The sequence below is a fragment of the Hyperolius riggenbachi genome, chromosome 5 (genome assembly GCF_040937935.1).
Source record: "Hyperolius riggenbachi isolate aHypRig1 chromosome 5, aHypRig1.pri, whole genome shotgun sequence".
Classification (NCBI taxonomy): domain Eukaryota; kingdom Metazoa; phylum Chordata; class Amphibia; order Anura; family Hyperoliidae; genus Hyperolius; species Hyperolius riggenbachi.
Genome location: NC_090650.1, coordinates 444,259,278 through 444,279,571, shown reverse-complemented (window position 1 = coordinate 444,279,571; position 20,294 = coordinate 444,259,278). Strand labels below are relative to the sequence as shown.

The 20,294-nt window shown below is 48.9% G+C and overlaps 1 protein-coding gene across 1 annotated transcript in view; it reads right to left on the bottom strand.

Moving 5' to 3' along the window:
- Positions 1–20,080, bottom strand: part of LOC137517936 (secreted Ly-6/uPAR-related protein 1-like) — a 29,976-nt gene extending 9,896 nt beyond the window's left edge. Inside the window, exons 1-2 of the mRNA XM_068235010.1 lie at positions 19,785–20,080; positions 1,214–1,237 (exon numbers count right to left, since the gene is read on the bottom strand). Of these exons, the coding sequence (XP_068091111.1) occupies positions 1,214–1,237; positions 19,785–19,836 (76 nt within the window). The 5' untranslated portion in view covers positions 19,837–20,080. The remainder of the gene's footprint in view (positions 1–1,213; positions 1,238–19,784) is intronic.
- Between the last annotated feature and the right edge of the window lie 214 nt (positions 20,081–20,294).

Here is a 20,294-nt window from a genome sequence, read left to right as displayed (position 1 = left end):
CAGCCTACGTTTTCAGTCTGTGGAAATATATCCCCAGCCCTGGCCGTGGGTGGGGGGGCGCCATGCTGGAGGTGGTAGCGGGCAGGAAGGGGGTCAGCGGTGGGGTGGGGGGCAGCGGGTACAGCGACGGGGAGGGGGGTCGCCCCCCCCCTCACCGGGGTCCCCCCTTCCCCACTCCCCCTCCAGCTAGTTTCATGAATTAAATAATTTAAAATCAATGTATACATGCATAAAGGCATTCCCGCGGCTGTAATCTAAATCCCCCCTAAACCCCGGGGGGCGATCTGGGCAGCGCTTCCGTGTGAGGCGGGGCTATGAGCTGCAGCTCTGCCTCTCAGTGCGTCTGTCAGCCCGGATCCCCGCCTCTCCCCCGCCCCTCTGTCTTCCTTCACTGGGAGGGGCGGGGGAGAGGCGGAGATCCGCCGCTGACAGACGCGTGTGAGGCAGGGCTGCGGCTCTTAGCTCTGCCTCACACGGAAGCGCACAGGGGCAGCGAAATCCACAACCAAGAAAGTTGTGGATTTTGCAGGGGAGAGGGAGGGCGAGTTAGGGGGGTTTTAGATAGCTTACAGGCGCGGGGATGCGGCGGTTTAGGTAGGATTAAGGTATTAAACAGGATGGTTTAATAAAAAAAAATAATTTTTAAGAGGCTTCAGAGTCTCTTTAAGGAAGCAAGTCCCCCGTTCACTGCTCGCCTTTATGCATGTATACATTGATTTTAAATTATTTAATTCATGAAACTAGCTGGAGGGGGAGTGGGGAACCCAGGTGAGGGGGGGGGGCACCCCCTCCCCACCGCTGCCCTCTTTTCTGCCTGCTACCCCCTCCAGCATGGCGGCCCCCTCCCCACACAGACACAGAAAATGGATCTGTTTCTGTGTCAAAAGCTGCTTGTGTAGAGGGGGATCCTTGAAAATCCTGCAACTCTCCGTTCAGGTTTTCAAAACGGATCCCACTGAACGCAGACGGATCTGTTTTTTTAGTGACGGCGGCCGCTATGTTTAACATTGGTATCCGTGGCTCCGGTTTTGATCCGGGCCAAAATCCGGAGCCACGGATACGTTTTTAGAACAAGTGTGAACCTGATCTAAGTGTGACATGTAAGACTGCCCCCCCCCCCCCTCTCTATTTGTTCCTTACCTAAAATAAATGACAGGTTGCACATTTCTTGCACTGAACCACTACTTACAAAGATATAAAAGAGAACACTTACTTTCTGTGGCGTCGGCGTCGGCACCTGTGGCGAGATAAAAGATGACTCATGAGTTAGAGCAAAAACTATGACAGAAAAAGCCAAAGAAAGTGTTTCGCCAAACATCAGAGCTCCAGTCATTGAAAAGACAGATTAAGTAAGGGCCCTTTCACACTGCGTCCAGTATGTTCCATCCCAACACACAGTATACTATCGCATTGCATCGCAATTATAACCCTATGGTGCTTTCACATTGGGTGCGGTGGGTTCTTATGGAGTGACGCACAGCAAGCGCTGCCATTCCTCCCAACATTTTTGAGATAGAGTGACAGAAAGATGGACACTTAAACCACGCCCCTGCCACACACCTAATCACGCCCCCACCACACCCCTTTGCAATGCCGCAATTTGCATTTCCGCAAACTCCCAGCGCATTGTAAAAGCCACGTTTTGCTGTAAAAACGGTATGGTGGCCATGTGCCCAAATTTCCGTTATTTATGGCTAATTGTGTCTTTTATAATAGGTGCTTATGGCGGAACCATTTTTTCCATAAGGGCTCGTGCGCCCTTTTTACCTGATTCGCTGGCTACACTGTGAGGTTATACAGTAACGTGTCTGCGCCACAAGTATTAAAGGGAACCTAAACTGAGAAGGATGTGGATTTTTTCTGTTAAAATAATACCAGTTGCCTGGCAGTCCTGCTGATCCTGTGTCTCTAATATGTTTAGCCACAGCCCCTCAACAAGCATGCAGCAGATCAGGTGTTCTGACTGAAGTCAGACTGGATTAGCTGCCTGCTTGTTTCAGATGTGTGATTCAGTGAGTACGAGAGGAATCGGCACGGTAGACTTGGACGCAGGAGAGGAATCGGTGCGGGAGACTTGGACGCAGGAGAGGAATCAGCGCCGGTAGACTTGGATGCAGGAGAGGAATCGGTGCGGGAGACTTGGACGCAGGAGAGGAATCAGCGCCGGTAGACTTGGATGCAGGAGAGGAATCGGTGCGGGAGACTTGGACGCAGGAGAGGAATCGGTGCGGGAGACTTGGACGCAGGAGAGGAATCGGTGCGGGAGACTTGGACGCAGGAGAGGAATCGGTGCGGGAGACTTGGACGCATGAGAGGAATCAGCGCCGGTAGACTTGGACGCAGGAGAGGAATCGGCGCCGGTAGACTTGGATGCAGGAGAGGAATCGGTGCGGGAGACTTGGACGCAGGAGAGGAATCGGCGCCGGTAGACTTGGACGCAGGAGAGGAATCGGCGCCGGTAGACTTGAATGCAGGAGAGGAATCGGTGCGGGAGACTTGGACGCAGGAGAGGAATCGGTGCGGGAGACTTGGACGCAGGAGAGGAATCAGCGCCGGTAGACTTGGACGCAGGAGAGGAATCGGCGCCGGTAGACTTGGATGCAGGAGAGGAATCGGTGCGGGAGACTTGGACGCAGGAGAGGAATCAGCGCCGGTAGACTTGGATGCAGGAGAGGAATCGGTGCGGGAGACTTGGACGCAGGAGAGGAATCTGTGCGGGAGACTTGGACGCAGGAGAGGAATCGGTGCGGGAGACTTGGACGCAGGAGAGGAATCGGTGCGGGAGACTTGGACGCAGGAGAGGAATCGGTGCGGGAGACTTGGACGCAGGAGAGGAATCAGCGCCGGTAGACTTGGATGCAGGAGAGGAATCGGCGCCGGTAGACTTGGGCGCGGGATAGAGCCGCTATATGGCTGATCCTGCTGCTGCACAAGTTCCCGGCCGCGTTAAATACTATTCCCCCTCAAGGGCCGCCATGGATGGTAGGGAATGAAATAATTTGCCTTACAGCGATTGCTGGAGGCTGAATTATTGTGTTTTATAAGTAACTTCAGCTCCACCTTCTGACAGCGCCGACTTTACTCACTGTGCGCTGCTATAGATGTAATTCCCATTACGGCCTATGGTGGCGCCAGCTGCTCCCAATTCTCCTGCGCTGGAATGGAAGTGTTCGTGATTCAGCCACTACTACAGCCAAAGAGATCAGCAGGACTGCCAAACAACTGGTACTGTTTAACCACTTCAGCCTAACTGGACGAAAAATTTCATCCAGTTAGGCTGCACGCACTCCCGCGGCCCCCCCCCCCCCGTGCACGCTCCCGCTGGGGGCCGTTAGCCCAGCGATCAATGAAAGGGATTATAAATCCCTTTCACTGATCGGACCCCCCCCCCGGAGAAAAGCTGACAGCGTCTCTTCAGACGCTGCGGCTTTTGTGAGATCAAAAAGTTCCCCTGCTTCTATCTTCTTCCTGGGAGCGAGATTGATCGCTCTCAGGACTTTTTGACTGTGGCCATCTTGTGGCCAAATAGCAAACTACACCAAAAAACACTTTACATTGAATAAATACATTTTTACACATGTAAAATCCCCTGTTTACCTCCCACACCAAAAAATACCCACATACAAGTTTTAATAAAAAATAAAATAAAAAATTACAATAATAAAAAAAAACCATAAATAGTTACCTAAGGGTCTAAACTTTTTAAATATTCATGTCAAAGAAGTATATCAATATGATTTATTAAATTATGGGCTTCTAAATAGTGATGGACGCAAATTGAAAAAATGCACCTTTATTTCCAAATTAAATATCGGCGCCATACATTGTGATAGGGACATAATTTAAATGGTGTAATAAGCGGGAGAAATTGGTAAATAAAGTACATAGGTTTTAACTATGGTAGCATTGATTAATTTCAAACTATAATGGCCAAAAGTTGAGCATTAATGCTTTTTTTCCCATTTCTCTCTTAATATTCCTGTTAAAATGAGTTTAGAATAAATTAATTCTCAGCAAAATGTATCACCCACAGAAAGCCTAATTGGTGGCGGAAAAAACAAGATATAGATCAATTATTTGTGATGAGTAGTGATAAAGTTATTGGCAAATGAATGGGAGGTGAAAATTGCTCAGATGTAAAAAAAAATCTCAACCCTGTGGGCTGAAGTGGTTAAAGAGACACTGAAACAAAAAAAAAATTATGATATGATGAATTGGTTGTGTAGTACAGATAATAACTAGAACATTAGTAGCAAAGAAAATATTCTCATAGGGCTGGTGCACACCAAAACCCGCTAGCAGATCCGCAAAACGCTAGCAGATTTTTAAACGCTTTTTTTTATTTTTATGAGGCGTTTTGCTAGCGTTTTGCGGATTGCTGCTGCGGTTTTCAGTATAGTAGATTTCATATATTGTTACAGTAAAGCTGTTACTGGACAGCTTCTGTAACAAAAACGCCTGCAAAACCGCTCTGAAGTGCCGTTTTTCAGAGCGGTTTGCGTTTTTCCTATACTTAACATTGAGGCAGAAACGCATCCGCAATCCAAAAAATGCCTCACCCAGGCATTTTTCGTTTCTGCAAAACGCCTGCCGCTCTGGTGTGCACCACCCCATTGAGATACATTGACCAAGCAGATCCGCAGCCGCAAGCGGATCTGAAAACGCCCAAAAAGCCGCTCGGTGTGCACCAGCCCATATTTTTATTTTCAGTTATATAGTGTTTTTTTATAACATTGTATCATTCTCAAATATTTGCAGTTTACACATTTCTCAGTGTTCTAAATGATTTTACAGAGCAGGCCAGTGAACTATTGACCTGTCTTGCAGAGAAAAAGAAGATACACAATGACTGACAGTTGAGATAAGTTTCAGAAGACGCATCTCTCTGTGACTTTTAAAGTCATGGAGCTCAATGGCTCTTTTGCATAGAGATAACAACTGAGTTTCTTAACTCTTCCTGTACTGGAAACAATATTAGACTTATGTCTCTGCTCCTAATGTTTTATTTCTTAGCTGTACTACACATACAAATTATTATATCATAATTTTTTTTTTGCTTCAGTGTCTCTTTAAAAGGAAACATCCAGATCCCTCTCAGTTAAGGTTCCCTTTAATCGTCACTATCCGAGCCGCTGGTGACAGATCTTTATTTGTGAACATACTCTGGGATTTCACATGAAAAGGTGTGTCTTGTTTTTCTGCATTTTAATACCTGGCCCGTATTTAATCAGCGTGTTACTTAAACAGATCCATAACATCGTAATAACCGGATGTAATCTGACCCTGAGCTCCTGATCTGATCACAGGACGTTCTGCAGGTGGGCGGGGCCATTTCACGCTGTCACAACTACTGCAAACATCTCCCCCGAGGGCTGAAGGATCACACCTCATTTCCCAACAATCAGAAAACATCTCTTACAAAACACAGCGCTTCTCAGAGACGAACCAACAAACTCGAAGGGCTCGTTACACTATGAGCGTTTGCAGATTTTTTTAAAGAGACTCTGAAGCCTCCTAAAAAACCTGTTTTTACTTTAGAGACCTCTGTAGCATTAATGCCCTAGCTGAAACGCCACATTCCTGTGGCTGAACACTCAATTAATCACCCCAAAACTCCTGGGGCAAAAATCCACAACTTTCCAGGTTATGTATTTTGCTGCCCCGGGGGAGGCAGAGCTTTGGGCTGTAGTTCTGCCTCCATTCGCGTCAATCTGCGCTGATAGCCGCCTCTCCCTGCCCCTCTCAGTGAAAGAAAACTGAGAGGGGCGGGATGAGGCGGAGACTGTCCAGACTGACGCAAGTAGAGGCAGAGCTACTGCACAAAGGTCTGCCTCCACATGGAAGGACCCCCAAAATCTGCCAAGGGGAGTTTGGGGTGATTAACTGAGTGTTCAGCCGCGGGGATGTGGCATTTCAGCTAGGGCATTCATGCTAAAGAGGTCTCTAAAGTAAAAACATGTTTTCCCTGGTATTTTCCATGTCAGCATACCACTTTGACCCAATTTTTACATTTTGTTTCTGCTATTAATCGATCATTTGACGTTTTGAAGCCACCCTTTCCCCCACAGTGACTACGCTTCACTTTCGGTGACAGCCAGTCGCCTGCCACTGCACCTGCGCAGGATGCGCATGTCCTCGATCACGCAGAGGTTTTCTCCAACTGAGCATGCGCAGGACGCTCCCGGTGTCAGGGCTGAAATAGAGGATGCGCGCGTCCGAGGCCACGCAGGCGCAGTGGCCGGTGACTGACTCTGTCACCAAAAGCGAAACTTAGTCACTGTGGGGGACCATAGGATAGTGGCATGACGGCGCGGGCACAGGGCGGCTGCAGGGGGCTGGTACATGCCCCAGGTAAGTGAATTTTTTTTTTTTTTACTTTGATTTTAGGTTCTCGTTAAAGGGCAACTGAAGTGAGAGGTATATGGAGGCTGCCATATTTATTTTCTTTTAAGCAATACCAGTTGCCTGGCTGTCCTGCTGATCCTCTGCCTCTAATATGTTTAGCCATAGCCCCTGAACAAGCATGCAGCAGATCAGGTGTTTCTGGAATTATCGTCAGATCTGACAAGATTAGCTGCATGCTTGTTTCTGGTGTGATTCAGACACTACTGCAGCCAAATGGACCAGCAGGGCTGCCAGGCAACTGGTATTGTTTAAAAGAAATAAATATGGCAACCATTTCCTTTTCACTTCAGTTGTCCTTTAAGCACATAGAATGCCTCAGGTAAACAGTTTATCCGTTTTGCCATAGCAGAAGGAGTGAAAAAGTCTATACATCTCATTCTATGATCCACAGGCTCAGATTATATCATAAGCACTCTCTATTTTGATTGGCCAATCTCTGACCAATTTTACTACCGCTGTGTAGTATGAGAGTTACCTACACAATCTGCTCATAGTATAAAAAATCTTCATACTACATGGAGGAGGTAACATTAATCAGTGATTGGCCAATCAAAATTGAAGGTGTGTACCAGGCTGAAAGCCATGCACACATTTTAAACTATAGTAATTTGAAACAGCTACAAAACGATCGTCCATTAGATAATTGTGGGCAAAAAATTCCCAAACTATTATTTAACCACTTGGCCTCTGAGGGGTTTTTCCCCTTTAGGACAAGAGCGATTTTCACCTGTCAGCGCTCCTCCCATTCTTTTGTCAATACCGTAACTTACTCACTACTGAGCACAACTAAATTATCTATATCTTGTTTTTTTCACCACCAATTAGACTTTCTTTAGGTGGTACATAATGCAAAGAATTATTTCATTCTAAATGCATTTTAATGGGGATAATAAAAAAAAATCATTATTTTTTTAGTTTTCGTCCATTATAGTTTTTTCTTTAAATAAAATGCTCTACTGTGGATAAAACCCACACATTTTATTTGCCCATTTGTCTCGGTTATTGCAACATTTAAAATATCTCCAAAGTACAATGTATGTGTAACGATTGTGAAATTCTCTCCGTGATCAGCGCACAAGCCGTGCGCTGACACCGCGGAAATCCTCCACAAGCGTGTAATTTGCAGGAACCCAGCAGTAGGTGCAATGCACCTGCAGAGGGAAATTCCTGTCGGCAGGTGGAGCTGTGGAGTGCAGAGGAACAACTCCTCTGCCCTCCCACACACGCCAGACAGGAATTGCACGAAGGGAAGAAACGCAATCGCAAGAGAAGCGATTGAGAGTGAGCACAGAGACAGATTGTGTGTGTGTGCATCAAACTAGTCGCCAACCCGCGACTGTGCACACACCACAGCAGATATGAAGCAGGAACGCGATCGCGAGAGGTGCGATCGCCAGACGTGACACAAGGCTACAGCAAGGCGGAGCACGAGAGTAGCAAAGGCACAGCAAATCATACAATGAGGAGATACGGAAAATAACAAATGCTAGCTAACCGCAAACACCGCACTCATTCGCAACAGTGCACGCGGTTATGCGCGGTCCCCGCGTGATAAGCACAATAGAGACAAGCACGCCTAACTAACCGACACAAGACAGACACCATACAAACGCGCTTGCTACACGGTTGACTTACCGCAGGCACCAGCAAGCGCACGCAAACAGACAGACAACGAGAATCGATCAAACAGGAACCACTGCTCTTACCGTCAGAGCCAGTGCGAACCAGGTATCAGAAAGATCCACTGCTCTTGCTGCCAGAGCAGTGTGATCCAAGCATACGACAAACAGAAGGAGTAACCGCGACCGCAGCCGAGGTTAGGTCCAAGATCCAGACCAGAGGAATCCACTGCCACTAACGCTAGGGCAAGTGCGATTCAGACAGACAGAACAGAAGGATTCACAGCACTAGCGAAAGTGGCTAGCGCGATCCAGAGAGACAGAACAGAAGGATCCACAGCGCTAGCGAAAAGTGGCTAGCGCGAGCCAATGAGACAGAACAGAAGAGATAGCTGGTAGCAACCGCTGCACCAGCTATACTCCAAGAACAGAGATCAGAACCATTTCCTGTCGACCACCGTTGGGACAGGACAATGGCAACAGAACAAACAAACAGATAAGCAATCCTAACTGCACTAAGGAAACCTGCCTAGTGCAGTTTTCCAGGAATTACTCTAAGATGATCTTCAAACAAAGAGCATGGCTGACACTCTCCAGAGTGTTTCACAGGAAGACTCCTTATGGCCAGCAAAGCATTGTGGGAAACACATAGTACTTATAGTACACGCCTCCAATGAATGTGGCCAGGCAATTTGCATGACAACGTATGCAAATTCCTCTGCAAGCACAGGCTGCAAAACTGACAGAAGCTCTTCTTTCCAGAGTCCTGCAGCATGCAAACCTAAACAATGGTCAAAAAGCTGCCTGCCTGCACAGGCAGCTGAGCAAATCATCACAGTATGGCGCCAATATTTTATTGGGAAATAAAAGTGCAATTTTTTCAGTTTTGCATCAATCACTATTTACAAGCCCATAATTAAAAAAAAAAATAATGGTAATATACCCTCTTGACATACATTTTAAAAAAAAAGTTCAGTCCCTAAGGTAACTATTTATGTATTTTTTTTAATTGTCATTTTTTTTTTTTTTTATACTGAAATTTTATTTGGGTACTATGGGAGAATGGGAGAGTGTGGGAGGTAAGGAGTTAATTTTAAATGTAAGAGTAGGTCTTTTATAAAAAAAAATGTATGTAGGTGTAATTTTACTATTTGGCCACAAGATACTAAGTACGCGAACAGGAAGTAATGCGTGGACATGTTACTTCCTTAGTTACAATGACGCCAGCGATCATTGGCATGGGGACTTAGATCACCCGCGCGGGCGTGCATGGCGGCCATCCATTGCAGTAGACGAGGATCTACATCCCTGGCACATCAGATGAAGTTTCACAGGGCATAGATGTACTACACAAGGTGCAGTAAGTGATTGAACTAACGACCAATAACTGACATCGGTGGCAAATGCCGATCTGTCTTGTCGGGTTTGATTGAGGATCATTTATTTCCAACAGTGTGTATGGGTATTGGTAGGTAACTATTGGTGCGCATGTGCGCAGAATCCAACGCCTGATAAACATTGACGTCACTTCTGTATGTGCGTGCGCAGTATTCAGAACTGTTCGCTTCACCATAAATCCAGTTGTTATTTGTTATATGAAGTTTAAGATCTCGGTATTCCATGGCGATCTCTCATTAATCTGTTATTCCTAATGATAATTATCGCAAGTGTATAACTTTAGTCCTGCGCCCTTCTCTGGCCCTGGAGAACATCAACTTATTTCCAGATACCATCCTATTAATCCTCTCCTGGCGGGGGCGCGGCTGTTCTACACTTGTGTGAACCTGGCCCGCCTGCGCAGTACACACAGCTGCTCATGCACACCCTTGTCAGTGAGTTTTGGGGGTCTGCGCTCAACAACAGGGGGACTGGAGGACGGCACGGGGAGCCTCCACAGGATCCAGAGGTGTGTGCGTTTTCCCACAAATAAACACACATGGGCCTCAATTCACTAAGGGCAGGTCGGTAAAATAATTCAGGTCAGTAAAATACCACATTGGGCCTGATTCACAAAGCGGTGCTAACAGTTAGCACGCTGGTGAAAAGCCCTTTATCACGCCTAAACTCAGTTTAGGCATGATAAGTTTATGCGTGATAAGTTTAGGCATGTTAAGTTTAGGTGTGATAAGTTTAGGCATGATAAGTTTAGGTGTGATAAGTTTAGGCATGATAAGTTTAGGCGTGATAAGTTTAAGCACCAACTGGGTTAGCACCGCAGTGCACAGATGATCAAAAGTTTTGCGCTAGCAAAGTCTGGTGCACTTCGCATAGAGTTTAATGGCGCTGCTTTGCGTGCGGGACTTTGCGTGCGATCTAAACTTATCTAAACTTAGCATGCCTAAACTTATCATGCCTAAACTTAGCATGCCTAAACTTATCACACCTAAACTTATCACGCCTAAACTGGCTTTTCACCAGCGTGGTGCAATGGTTATCACGCCTAAAGTCTCTAACTGGGTTAGCACCGCTTTGTGAATCGAGCCCATTCTGTATCTTATACTTTTTTTCCCCAAATTCACTAATATTTCTGCATGTGATAGAAGTTCGATAACATACCATGCTTCAATTCACTAAGCCCTGCTCGGTAATCTCAGCAGCTGGGGAGCAGGTCAGCAGGAAGCTATCAGTCTACTCATGGGCCCAGTGCACAGCAAAAACCACTAGCAGATCCGCAAAACGCTACAGGTTTTTGAAGCAGATTTCAGAGCGATTTTAGGCATGTTAGAGAGGTTTTCTAAACATGCCTAGCGTTTTTTAGGAGCGTTTTTGTGTAGCAGATTACATATATTGTTACAGTAAGGGCTGGTGCAAACCAGAGCGGTGGTTCTGAAGCATTTTTTAAAACGCTTGCAGGGCAAAAAAGGGTTGGCTAATGAAAGTGAATGGGCTGCTGCACACCAGAGCGGCTCGTTTTTCCACCAAACGCAAACTCCTGGGCTGCAACATTTTTTAGATTTTTGAGGCATTTCTGCCTCGATCTTAAAGGAATACTTAAGTCTCTAAAAAAAAATGACATTTAATCACCTGGGGCATCCCTCAGCCCCCCGAAGCTGGATGGTGCCCTCGCAGCCCCGCTCCGATCGTCCTGTCCCCGCCGGCGGCTACTTCCGGTTCGGCGACAGCCGCCGACAGGCTGGGAACGCGGCTGATTTTCCGCGTTCCCAGCCGCTGCTATCGCTCTCTATGCTGCTATAGCGTATGATTTTCCGCGTTCCCAGCCGCTGCTATCGCTCTCTATGCTGCTATAGCGTATACGCTATAGCAGCATAGAGAGCGATAGCAGCGGCTGGGAACGCAGAAAATCAGCCGCGTTCCCAGCCTGTCGGCGGCTGTCGCCGAACCGGAAGTAGCCGCCGGCGGGGACAGGACGATCGGAGCGGGGCTGCGAGGGCACCATCCAGCTTCGGGGGGCTGAGGGATGCCCCAGGTGAGTAAATGTCATTTTTTTTTAGAGACTTAAGTATTCCTTTAAAGTATAGGAAAGTGGAAAACCGCTCTGAAAAACGCTAGATCAGGGCGGTTTTCCAGGCGTTTTTGTGAGAGAATCTGTTCAGGGTTGCTAGTGTGTGTATATTAACCCTTTCGATTGTAAGCTCGCAAGGGCAGGGCTCTCACCCTTTTGTGTCATGGAATGTTATTAATGTAATTGCTTGCACTCTGTTAGACATTTATACATTTTAGTCATCATGTTACATCAGTCAGTGTAATCAGCAGTGCTGTATCTTGTATCAGTGTTCATATTTGATGTATATCATTGTCTGTATCATTCTGTATCCCTTGTTTGTTTTCTTACATTGTACAGAGCCACGGAATATGGTGTGTGTGTGTGTACAGTATGTGTGTGTGTACAGTGTGTGTGTGTGTGTGTGTGTGTGTGTGTACAGTGTGTGTGTGTGTTGTGTGTGCCGCGATGACGCGAAAACGCCTTGACCAATTTGAACGAAACTTGGTATACAGATCCCTTACTACCTGGGATGATATGTTCTGGGGGTCTCGCGGCCCCCTGCACACATGGGCGGAGCTACAAACAGCCAATCAGATTTCACCCATTCAAGTCAATGGGACTGAACTTTTTTAATAGGTATGTGAAGAGGGTATATAACTGATTTTTTAATTGGTGGGCTTATAATTAGGAATGGAAGCAAAACTGAAAAAATTCACCTTTATTTCCAAATAAAATATTGGCGCCATACATTGTACTAGGGAAATATTTTACATGTTGCAATAACTGGGACAAATGAGCAAATAATGTGTGGGTTTTAGCCAGAGTAGAACGTTTTATTTTAACACTATTAGTGGCTAAAAAATTGAGAAATAATGATCTTTTTCCATTTTTTTCTTATTATTTCAATTCAAATGTGTTTTAGAATAAAATAATTCTTAGCATAATGTACCTCCCAAAGAAAGCCTAATTGGTGGCGAATAAAAAAGATATAGATCAAGTCGTTTTGATTAGTTGTGATTAAGTTATTGGGGAAAGAATGGGAGGAGCGCTGAAAATCGCTCTGGTCCTTAAGGGGTAAAAAACCTCAGTGGTCAAGTGGTTAATATACACACCCTAGCAATTTTCTCAAAGTTTCCAATCATTTTTATCGTAATTGGGGAAAAATGTAACATAGGTGTGTGGTATTTGGTCATATTTTTGAAATGTTACAATCAGTCAGAAAAATTTATTGCAATTCTTGAATTGAACAGATATTTAAAAAATTGTATGGTGTGTGGCCACCTTTAACTAGAGGGAGCTCTTCTGTGTATCCAGGGCTGGTTCTAGACTATTTGCTGCCTGAGGCAAACTTGTGAGAATGTGCCCCCCAGATTTGGAATGATCGCACAGCACTTGGCAATTTACTCTGCTTCATTTAATGTTCTCACATGACATGCTGCAGCTCAACACAACAGCACACTGGCTGTGAGTCTGTGACAAACAAACTGCTCACCCTCAGCCACTCCATTCCTCCTCAGTCAGGACAGCAGTGCCACCTCCTCCCTTCTGCTGTGCAAGTCAAATGACACACTGCTGCTCTCCTGCCTCCCCCCTCCTCACTCACTGTCAGACTCCTCACACAGCACAACAAGCTGCTTTTCCCCAATGCTGCTCTCCTGCCACCCCTCTCCTCACTCACTGTCAGACTCCTCACACAGCACAACAAGCTGCTTTTCCCCAATGATGCCCTCCTGCCTCCCCCCTCCTCCCTCACTGTCAGACTCCCCACACAGCACAACAAGCTGCTTTTCCCCAATGATGCTCTCCTGCCTCCCCACTCCTCACTCACTGTCAGACTCCTCATACAGCACAACAAGCTGCTTTTCCCCAATGCTGCTCTCCTGCCTCCCCCCTCCTCACTCACTGTCAGACTCCTCACACAGCACAACAAGCTGCTTTCCCCCAATGCTGCTCCCCTGCCTCCCCCTCCTCACTCACTGTCAGACTCATCACACAGCACAACAAGCTGCTTTTCCCCAATGCTGCTCTCCTGCCTCCCCCTCCTCATTCACTGTCAGACTCCTCACACAGCACAACAAGCTGCTTTTCCCCAATGCTGCTCTCCTGCCTCCCCTCTCCTCACTCACTGTCAGACTCCTCACACAGCACAACAAGCTGCTTTTCCCCAATGATGCCCTCCTGCCTCCCCCTCCTCATTCACTGTCAGACTCCTCACACAGCACAACAAGCTGCTTTTCCCCAATGCTGCTCTCCTGCCTCCCCCCTCCTCACTCACTGTCAGGCTCCTCACACAGCACAACAAGCTGCTGTTCCCCAATGCTGCTCTCCTGCCTCCCCACTCCTCACTCACTGTCAGACTCCTCACACAGCACAACAAGCTGCTTTTCCCCAATGCTGCTCTCCTGCCTCCCCTCTCCTCAATCACTGTCAGACTCCTCACACAGCACAACAAGCTGCTTTTCCCCAATGATGCCCTCCTGCCTCCCCCCTCCTCCCTCACTGTCAGACTCCCCACACAGCACAACAAGCTGCTTTTCCCCAATGATGCTCTCCTGCCTCCCCACTCCTCACTCACTGTCAGACTCATCACACAGCACAACAAGCTGCTTTTCCCCAATGCTGCTCTCCTGCCTCCCCCTCCTCATTCACTGTCAGACTCCTCACACAGCACAACAAGCTGCTTTTCCCCAATGATGCTTTCCTGCCTCCCCCCTCCTCATTCACTGTCAGACTCCTCACACAGCACAACAAGCTGCTTTTCCCCAATGCTGCTCTCCTGCCTCCCCCCTCCTCACTCACTGTCAGGCTCCTCACACAGCACAACAAGCTGCTGTTCCCCAATGCTGCTCTCCTGCCTCCCCTCTCCTCACTCACTGTCAGACTCCTCACACAGCACAACAAGCTGCTTTTCCCCAATGATGCCCTCCTGCCTCCCCCCTCCTCCCTCACTGTCAGACTCCCCACACAGCACAACAAGCTGCTTTTCCCCAATGATGCTCTCCTGCCTCCCCCCTCCTCACTCACTGTCAGACTCATCACACAGCACAACAAGCTGCTTTTCCCCAATGATGCTTTCCTGCCTCCCCCCTCCTCATTCACTGTCAGACTCCTCACACAGCACAACAAGCTGCTTTTCCCCAATGCTGCTCTCCTGCCTCCCCCCTCCTCACTCACTGTCAGGCTCCTCACACAGCACAACAAGCTGCTGTTCCCCAATGCTGCTCTCCTGCCTCCCCTCTCCTCACTCACTGTCAGACTCCTCACACAGCACAACAAGCTGCTTTTCCCCAATGATGCCCTCCTGCCTCCCCCCTCCTCCCTCACTGTCAGACTCCCCACACAGCACAACAAGCTGCTTTTCCCCAATGATGCTCTCCTGCCTCCCCACTCCTCACTCACTGTCAGACTCATCACACAGCACAACAAGCTGCTTTTCCCCAATGATGGACCTCTTCCCCTCACTCTCCTCTCACTTCTCCTCCTACTCTGACTGCATGCTGTTAGTGTAAACAGAGTACAAACATGCTGCCCCTGTAATCTCTGCGCCTGATGTAAATGTTTCACCTTGCTCCATGAGAGAACCGGCCCTGTGTGTATCAGTATACAGATATCGCCTTCCTCTGGATCAGCAGGGATATGTGAGGGAGTAGGTTGGTGTTGTGCCTTCCTCTGGATCAGCAGGGATATGTGAGGGAGCAGGCTGGTGTTTTACCTTCCTCTGGATCAGCAGGGATATGTGAGGGTGCAGGCTGGTGTTGTGCCTTCCTCTGGATCAGCAGGGATATGTGATGTTGTGCCTTCCTCTGGTCCTTCCTCTGGATCAGCAGGGATATGTGAGGGTGCAGGCTGGTGTTGTGCCTTCCTCTGGATCAGCAGGGATATGTGAGGGAGCAGGCTGGTGTTGTGCCTTCCTCTGGATCAGCAGGGATATGTGAGGGAGCAGGCTGGTGTTGTGCCTTCCTCTGGATCAGCAGGGATATATGAGGGTGCAGGCTGGTGTTGTGCCTTCCTCTGGATCAGCAGGGATATGTGAGGGTGCAGGCTGGTGTTGTGCCTTCCTCTGGATCAGCAGGGATATGTGAGGGTGCAGGCTGGTGTTGTGCCTTCCTCTGGATCAGCAGGGATATGTGAGGGAGCAGGCTGGTGTTGTGCCTTCCTCTAGATCAGCAGGGATATGTGAGGGAGCAGGCTGGTGTTGTGCCTTCCTCTGGATCAGCAGGGATATGTGAGGGAGCAGGCTGGTGTTGTGCCTTCCTCTGGATCAGCAGGGATATCTGAGGGTGCAGGCTGGTGTTGTACCTTCCTCTGGATCAGCAGGGATATGTGAGGGAGGAGGCTGGTGTTGTGCCTTCCTCTGGATCAGCAGGGATATGTGAGGGAGCAGGCTGGTGTTGTGCCTTCCTCTGGATCAGCAGGGATATGTGAGGGAGCAGGCTGGTGTTGTGCCTTCCTCTGGATCAGCAGGGATATGTGAGGGAGCAGGCTGGTGTTGTGCCTTCCTCTGGATCAGCAGGGATATGTGAGGGAGCAGGCTGGTGTTGTGCCTTCCTCTGGATCAGCAGGGATGTGTGAGGGAGCAGGCTGGTGTTGTGCCTTCCTCTGGATCAGCAGGGATATATGAGGGTGCAGGCTGGAGTTGTACCTTCCTCTGGATCAGCAGGGATATGTGAGGGAGCAGGCTGGTGTTGTACCTTCCTCTGGATCAGCAGGGATATGTGAGGGAGCAGGCTGGTGTTGTGCCTTCCTCTGGATCAGCAGGGATATGTGAGGGAGCAGGCTGGTGTTGTGCCTTCCTCTGGATCAGCAGGGATATGTGAGGGTGCAGGCTGGTGCTGCGCCTTCCTCTGGATCAGCAGGGATATGTGAGGGTGCAGGCTGGTGCTGCGCCTTCCTCTGGATCAGCAGGGATATGTGAGGGTGCAGGCTGGTGTTGTGCCTTCCTCTGGATCAGCAGGGATATGTGATGTTGTGCCTTCCTCTGGTCCTTCCTCTGGATCAGCAGGGATATGTGAGGGTGCAGGCTGGTGTTGTGCCTTCCTCTGGATCAGCAGGGATATGTGAGGGAGCAGGCTGGTGTTGTGCCTTCCTCTGGATCAGCAGGGATATGTGAGGGAGCAGGCTGGTGTTGTGCCTTCCTCTGGATCAGCAGGGATATATGAGGGTGCAGGCTGGTGTTGTGCCTTCCTCTGGATCAGCAGGGATATGTGAGGGTGCAGGCTGGTGTTGTGCCTTCCTCTGGATCAGCAGGGATATGTGAGGGTGCAGGCTGGTGTTGTGCCTTCCTCTGGATCAGCAGGGATATGTGAGGGAGCAGGCTGGTGTTGTGCCTTCCTCTAGATCAGCAGGGATATGTGAGGGAGCAGGCTGGTGTTGTGCCTTCCTCTGGATCAGCAGGGATATGTGAGGGAGCAGGCTGGTGTTGTGCCTTCCTCTGGATCAGCAGGGATATCTGAGGGTGCAGGCTGGTGTTGTACCTTCCTCTGGATCAGCAGGGATATGTGAGGGAGGAGGCTGGTGTTGTGCCTTCCTCTGGATCAGCAGGGATATGTGAGGGAGCAGGCTGGTGTTGTGCCTTCCTCTGGATCAGCAGGGATATGTGAGGGAGCAGGCTGGTGTTGTGCCTTCCTCTGGATCAGCAGGGATATGTGAGGGAGCAGGCTGGTGTTGTGCCTTCCTCTGGATCAGCAGGGATATGTGAGGGAGCAGGCTGGTGTTGTGCCTTCCTCTGGATCAGCAGGGATGTGTGAGGGAGCAGGCTGGTGTTGTGCCTTCCTCTGGATCAGCAGGGATATATGAGGGTGCAGGCTGGAGTTGTACCTTCCTCTGGATCAGCAGGGATATGTGAGGGAGCAGGCTGGTGTTGTACCTTCCTCTGGATCAGCAGGGATATGTGAGGGAGCAGGCTGGTGTTGTGCCTTCCTCTGGATCAGCAGGGATATGTGAGGGAGCAGGCTGGTGTTGTGCCTTCCTCTGGATCAGCAGGGATATGTGAGGGTGCAGGCTGGTGCTGCGCCTTCCTCTGGATCAGCAGGGATATGTGAGGGTGCAGGCTGGTGCTGCGCCTTCCTCTGGATCAGCAGGGATATGTGAGGGAGCAGGCTGGTGTTGCGCCTTCCTCTAGATCAGCAGGGATATGTGAGGGAGCAGGCTGGTGTTGTGCCTGCCTCTGGATCAGCAGGGATATGTGAGGGAGCAGGCTGGTGTTGTGCCTTCCTCTGGATCAGCAGGGATATGTGAGGGAGTAGGCTGGTGTTGTGCCTTCCTCTGGATCAGCAGGGATATGTGAGGGTGCAGGCTGGTGTTGTACCTTCCTCTGGATCAGCAGGGATATGTGAGGGTACAGGCTGGTGTTGTGCCTTCCTCTGGATCAGCAGGGATATGTGAGGGAGCAGGCTGGTGTTGTGCCTTCCTCTGGATCAGCAGGGATATGTGAGGGAGCAGGCTGGTGTTGTGCCTTCCTCTGGATCAGCAGGGATATATGAGGGTGCAGGCTGGTGTTGTGCCTTCCTCTGGATCAGCAGGGATATGTGAGGGTGCAGGCTGGTGTTGTGCCTTCCTCTGGATCAGCAGGGATATGTGAGGGTGCAGGCTGGTGTTGTGCCTTCCTCTGGATCAGCAGGGATATGTGAGGGAGCAGGCTGGTGTTGTGCCTTCCTCTAGATCAGCAGGGATATGTGAGGGAGCAGGCTGGTGTTGTGCCTTCCTCTGGATCAGCAGGGATATGTGAGGGAGCAGGCTGGTGTTGTGCCTTCCTCTGGATCAGCAGGGATATCTGAGGGTGCAGGCTGGTGTTGTACCTTCCTCTGGATCAGCAGGGATATGTGAGGGAGGAGGCTGGTGTTGTGCCTTCCTCTGGATCAGCAGGGATATGTGAGGGAGCAGGCTGGTGTTGTGCCTTCCTCTGGATCAGCAGGGATATGTGAGGGAGCAGGCTGGTGTTGTGCCTTCCTCTGGATCAGCAGGGATATGTGAGGGAGCAGGCTGGTGTTGTACTTTGTTCTCTGGTTGAACTCGATGGACGTATGTCTTTTTTCAACCCAAATAACTATGTAACTATGTAAGATATGCACCTCTGAAGGGATACAGAAAAGACTTCTTCAATGTCTCCTTCTCCTGCTCTGCTATTCTGAAGAAGCAGGGCTCTGTGGCTCCCCCTATTGGCTGTCCCGCTACATCTGTCAACTTTTACCACATGGAGATTGTGTGAGTTACCGGCTGGCTGTTTCAGTGCGGTAATAAATTTAGCAAATTGGCTTTTGGCAAGGTGATTGGTAAAATCATCTGTTTTCTGCATTGCTGAATGCGGTAATGCTTAGTGAATTGAGGTCATGGTGTGCAGAAAAACTCACACAGCAAACTGACAGACAACAGTGCTCTCCGCCTTAAAGTAAACCAGAGACGTCAAATTGTAAAGCTTTGATACTTACCCCGGGCTTCCTCCAGCCCCATAAACACGTCTGAGTCCCACGTCGTCCTCACGCGGTCTGCTGTTCAGCAGCAATCAACCCCAGTAACCAGTTGCGTCAGTCGGGGTCTACTGCGGGAGGTCCGCACATGCGCAGAAGACCCAGACTGGACCCCCTGAGCTGTTACCGGGATTGATTGTGGCTGAACAGCAGACCGGGGGAGGACGACGAGGGAATCAGACGAGCTTATAAGGGTGGAGGAAGCCCCGGGTAAGTATCACAGCTTTACAATTTGATGTCTCTGGTACACTTTAAAGGGCAACTGAAGTGAGAAGACTACGAAGGCTGCCATGTTTATTTCCTTTTAAACAATACCAGTTGCCTGGCAGCCCTGCTGATCTATTTGGCTGCAGAAGTGTCTGAATAACACCAGAAACAAGTATTATGCAGCTAATCTGTCAGATCTGACAATAATGTCAGAAACACCTGATCTGCTGCATGCTTGTTCAGGGGCTATGGCTAAAAATATTAGAGGCAAAGGATCAGCAGGATAGCCAGGCAACTGGTATTGCTTAAAAGGAAATAAACATGTTGCCCTGCTGATCTATTTGACTGCAGTAGTGGCTGAATCACACACCTGAAACAAGCATGCAGCTAACCCAGTCCCACTTCAGTCAGAGCACCTGATCTGCTGCATGCTTGTTCAGGGGCTGTGGCTATAAGGTATTAGAGGCAGAGGATCAGCAGGAGAGTCAGGCAATCTGCATTGTTTATAAGGAAATAAATATGGCAGCCTCCTTATCCCTCTTACTTTAAGTTCCCACAAATTGCCCAAATTCTACACTTTGCGCAAGATAGCTATAAGCTGTTCTGCAGAAAGCTATGAATGATATAGTAAGAGGTGATTACCGAGCTGCAGCAGGAGAGCTGAGACCAGCAGGCAGGTGACGGTCGCCTCCATCTTTCTTCTGGTGTCAGGAATAACTTCTACTCACTTCCAGCAGACAGAAAGTTTTATAGGTCCCGCCCCCCCAAGGCCTCATTAGCATACGGCTTAAGACGGAGGGAAAAAAAAATGACAAAAATCTTGCAGTGGTGAGATAAGGAGAGGACTTTCGTCACGTGTAATTCTTGTATTACATATCCTAGGAGCGCCTGAACTATAATTATCCAATTTATCGTACCGTGAAATACCCGCCACCCTGCCTCGTAAATCTGGTTTCGGCAAGAAGATGAAGCTGATTTGTGTGAAAGAAATGCGGCTTATGTAATGCTTGTTTGTTGTACAGCAAAATCATGTGCTATTGGGACATCGATAGGGGCCGGGTGACAGCCTTATATAGAATGGGGTGTGTGGGGGTGGGGACAGGATGTGTGGACTCTGCAGCATAACCTCTGAACTCCGCCCCTAACACTAAC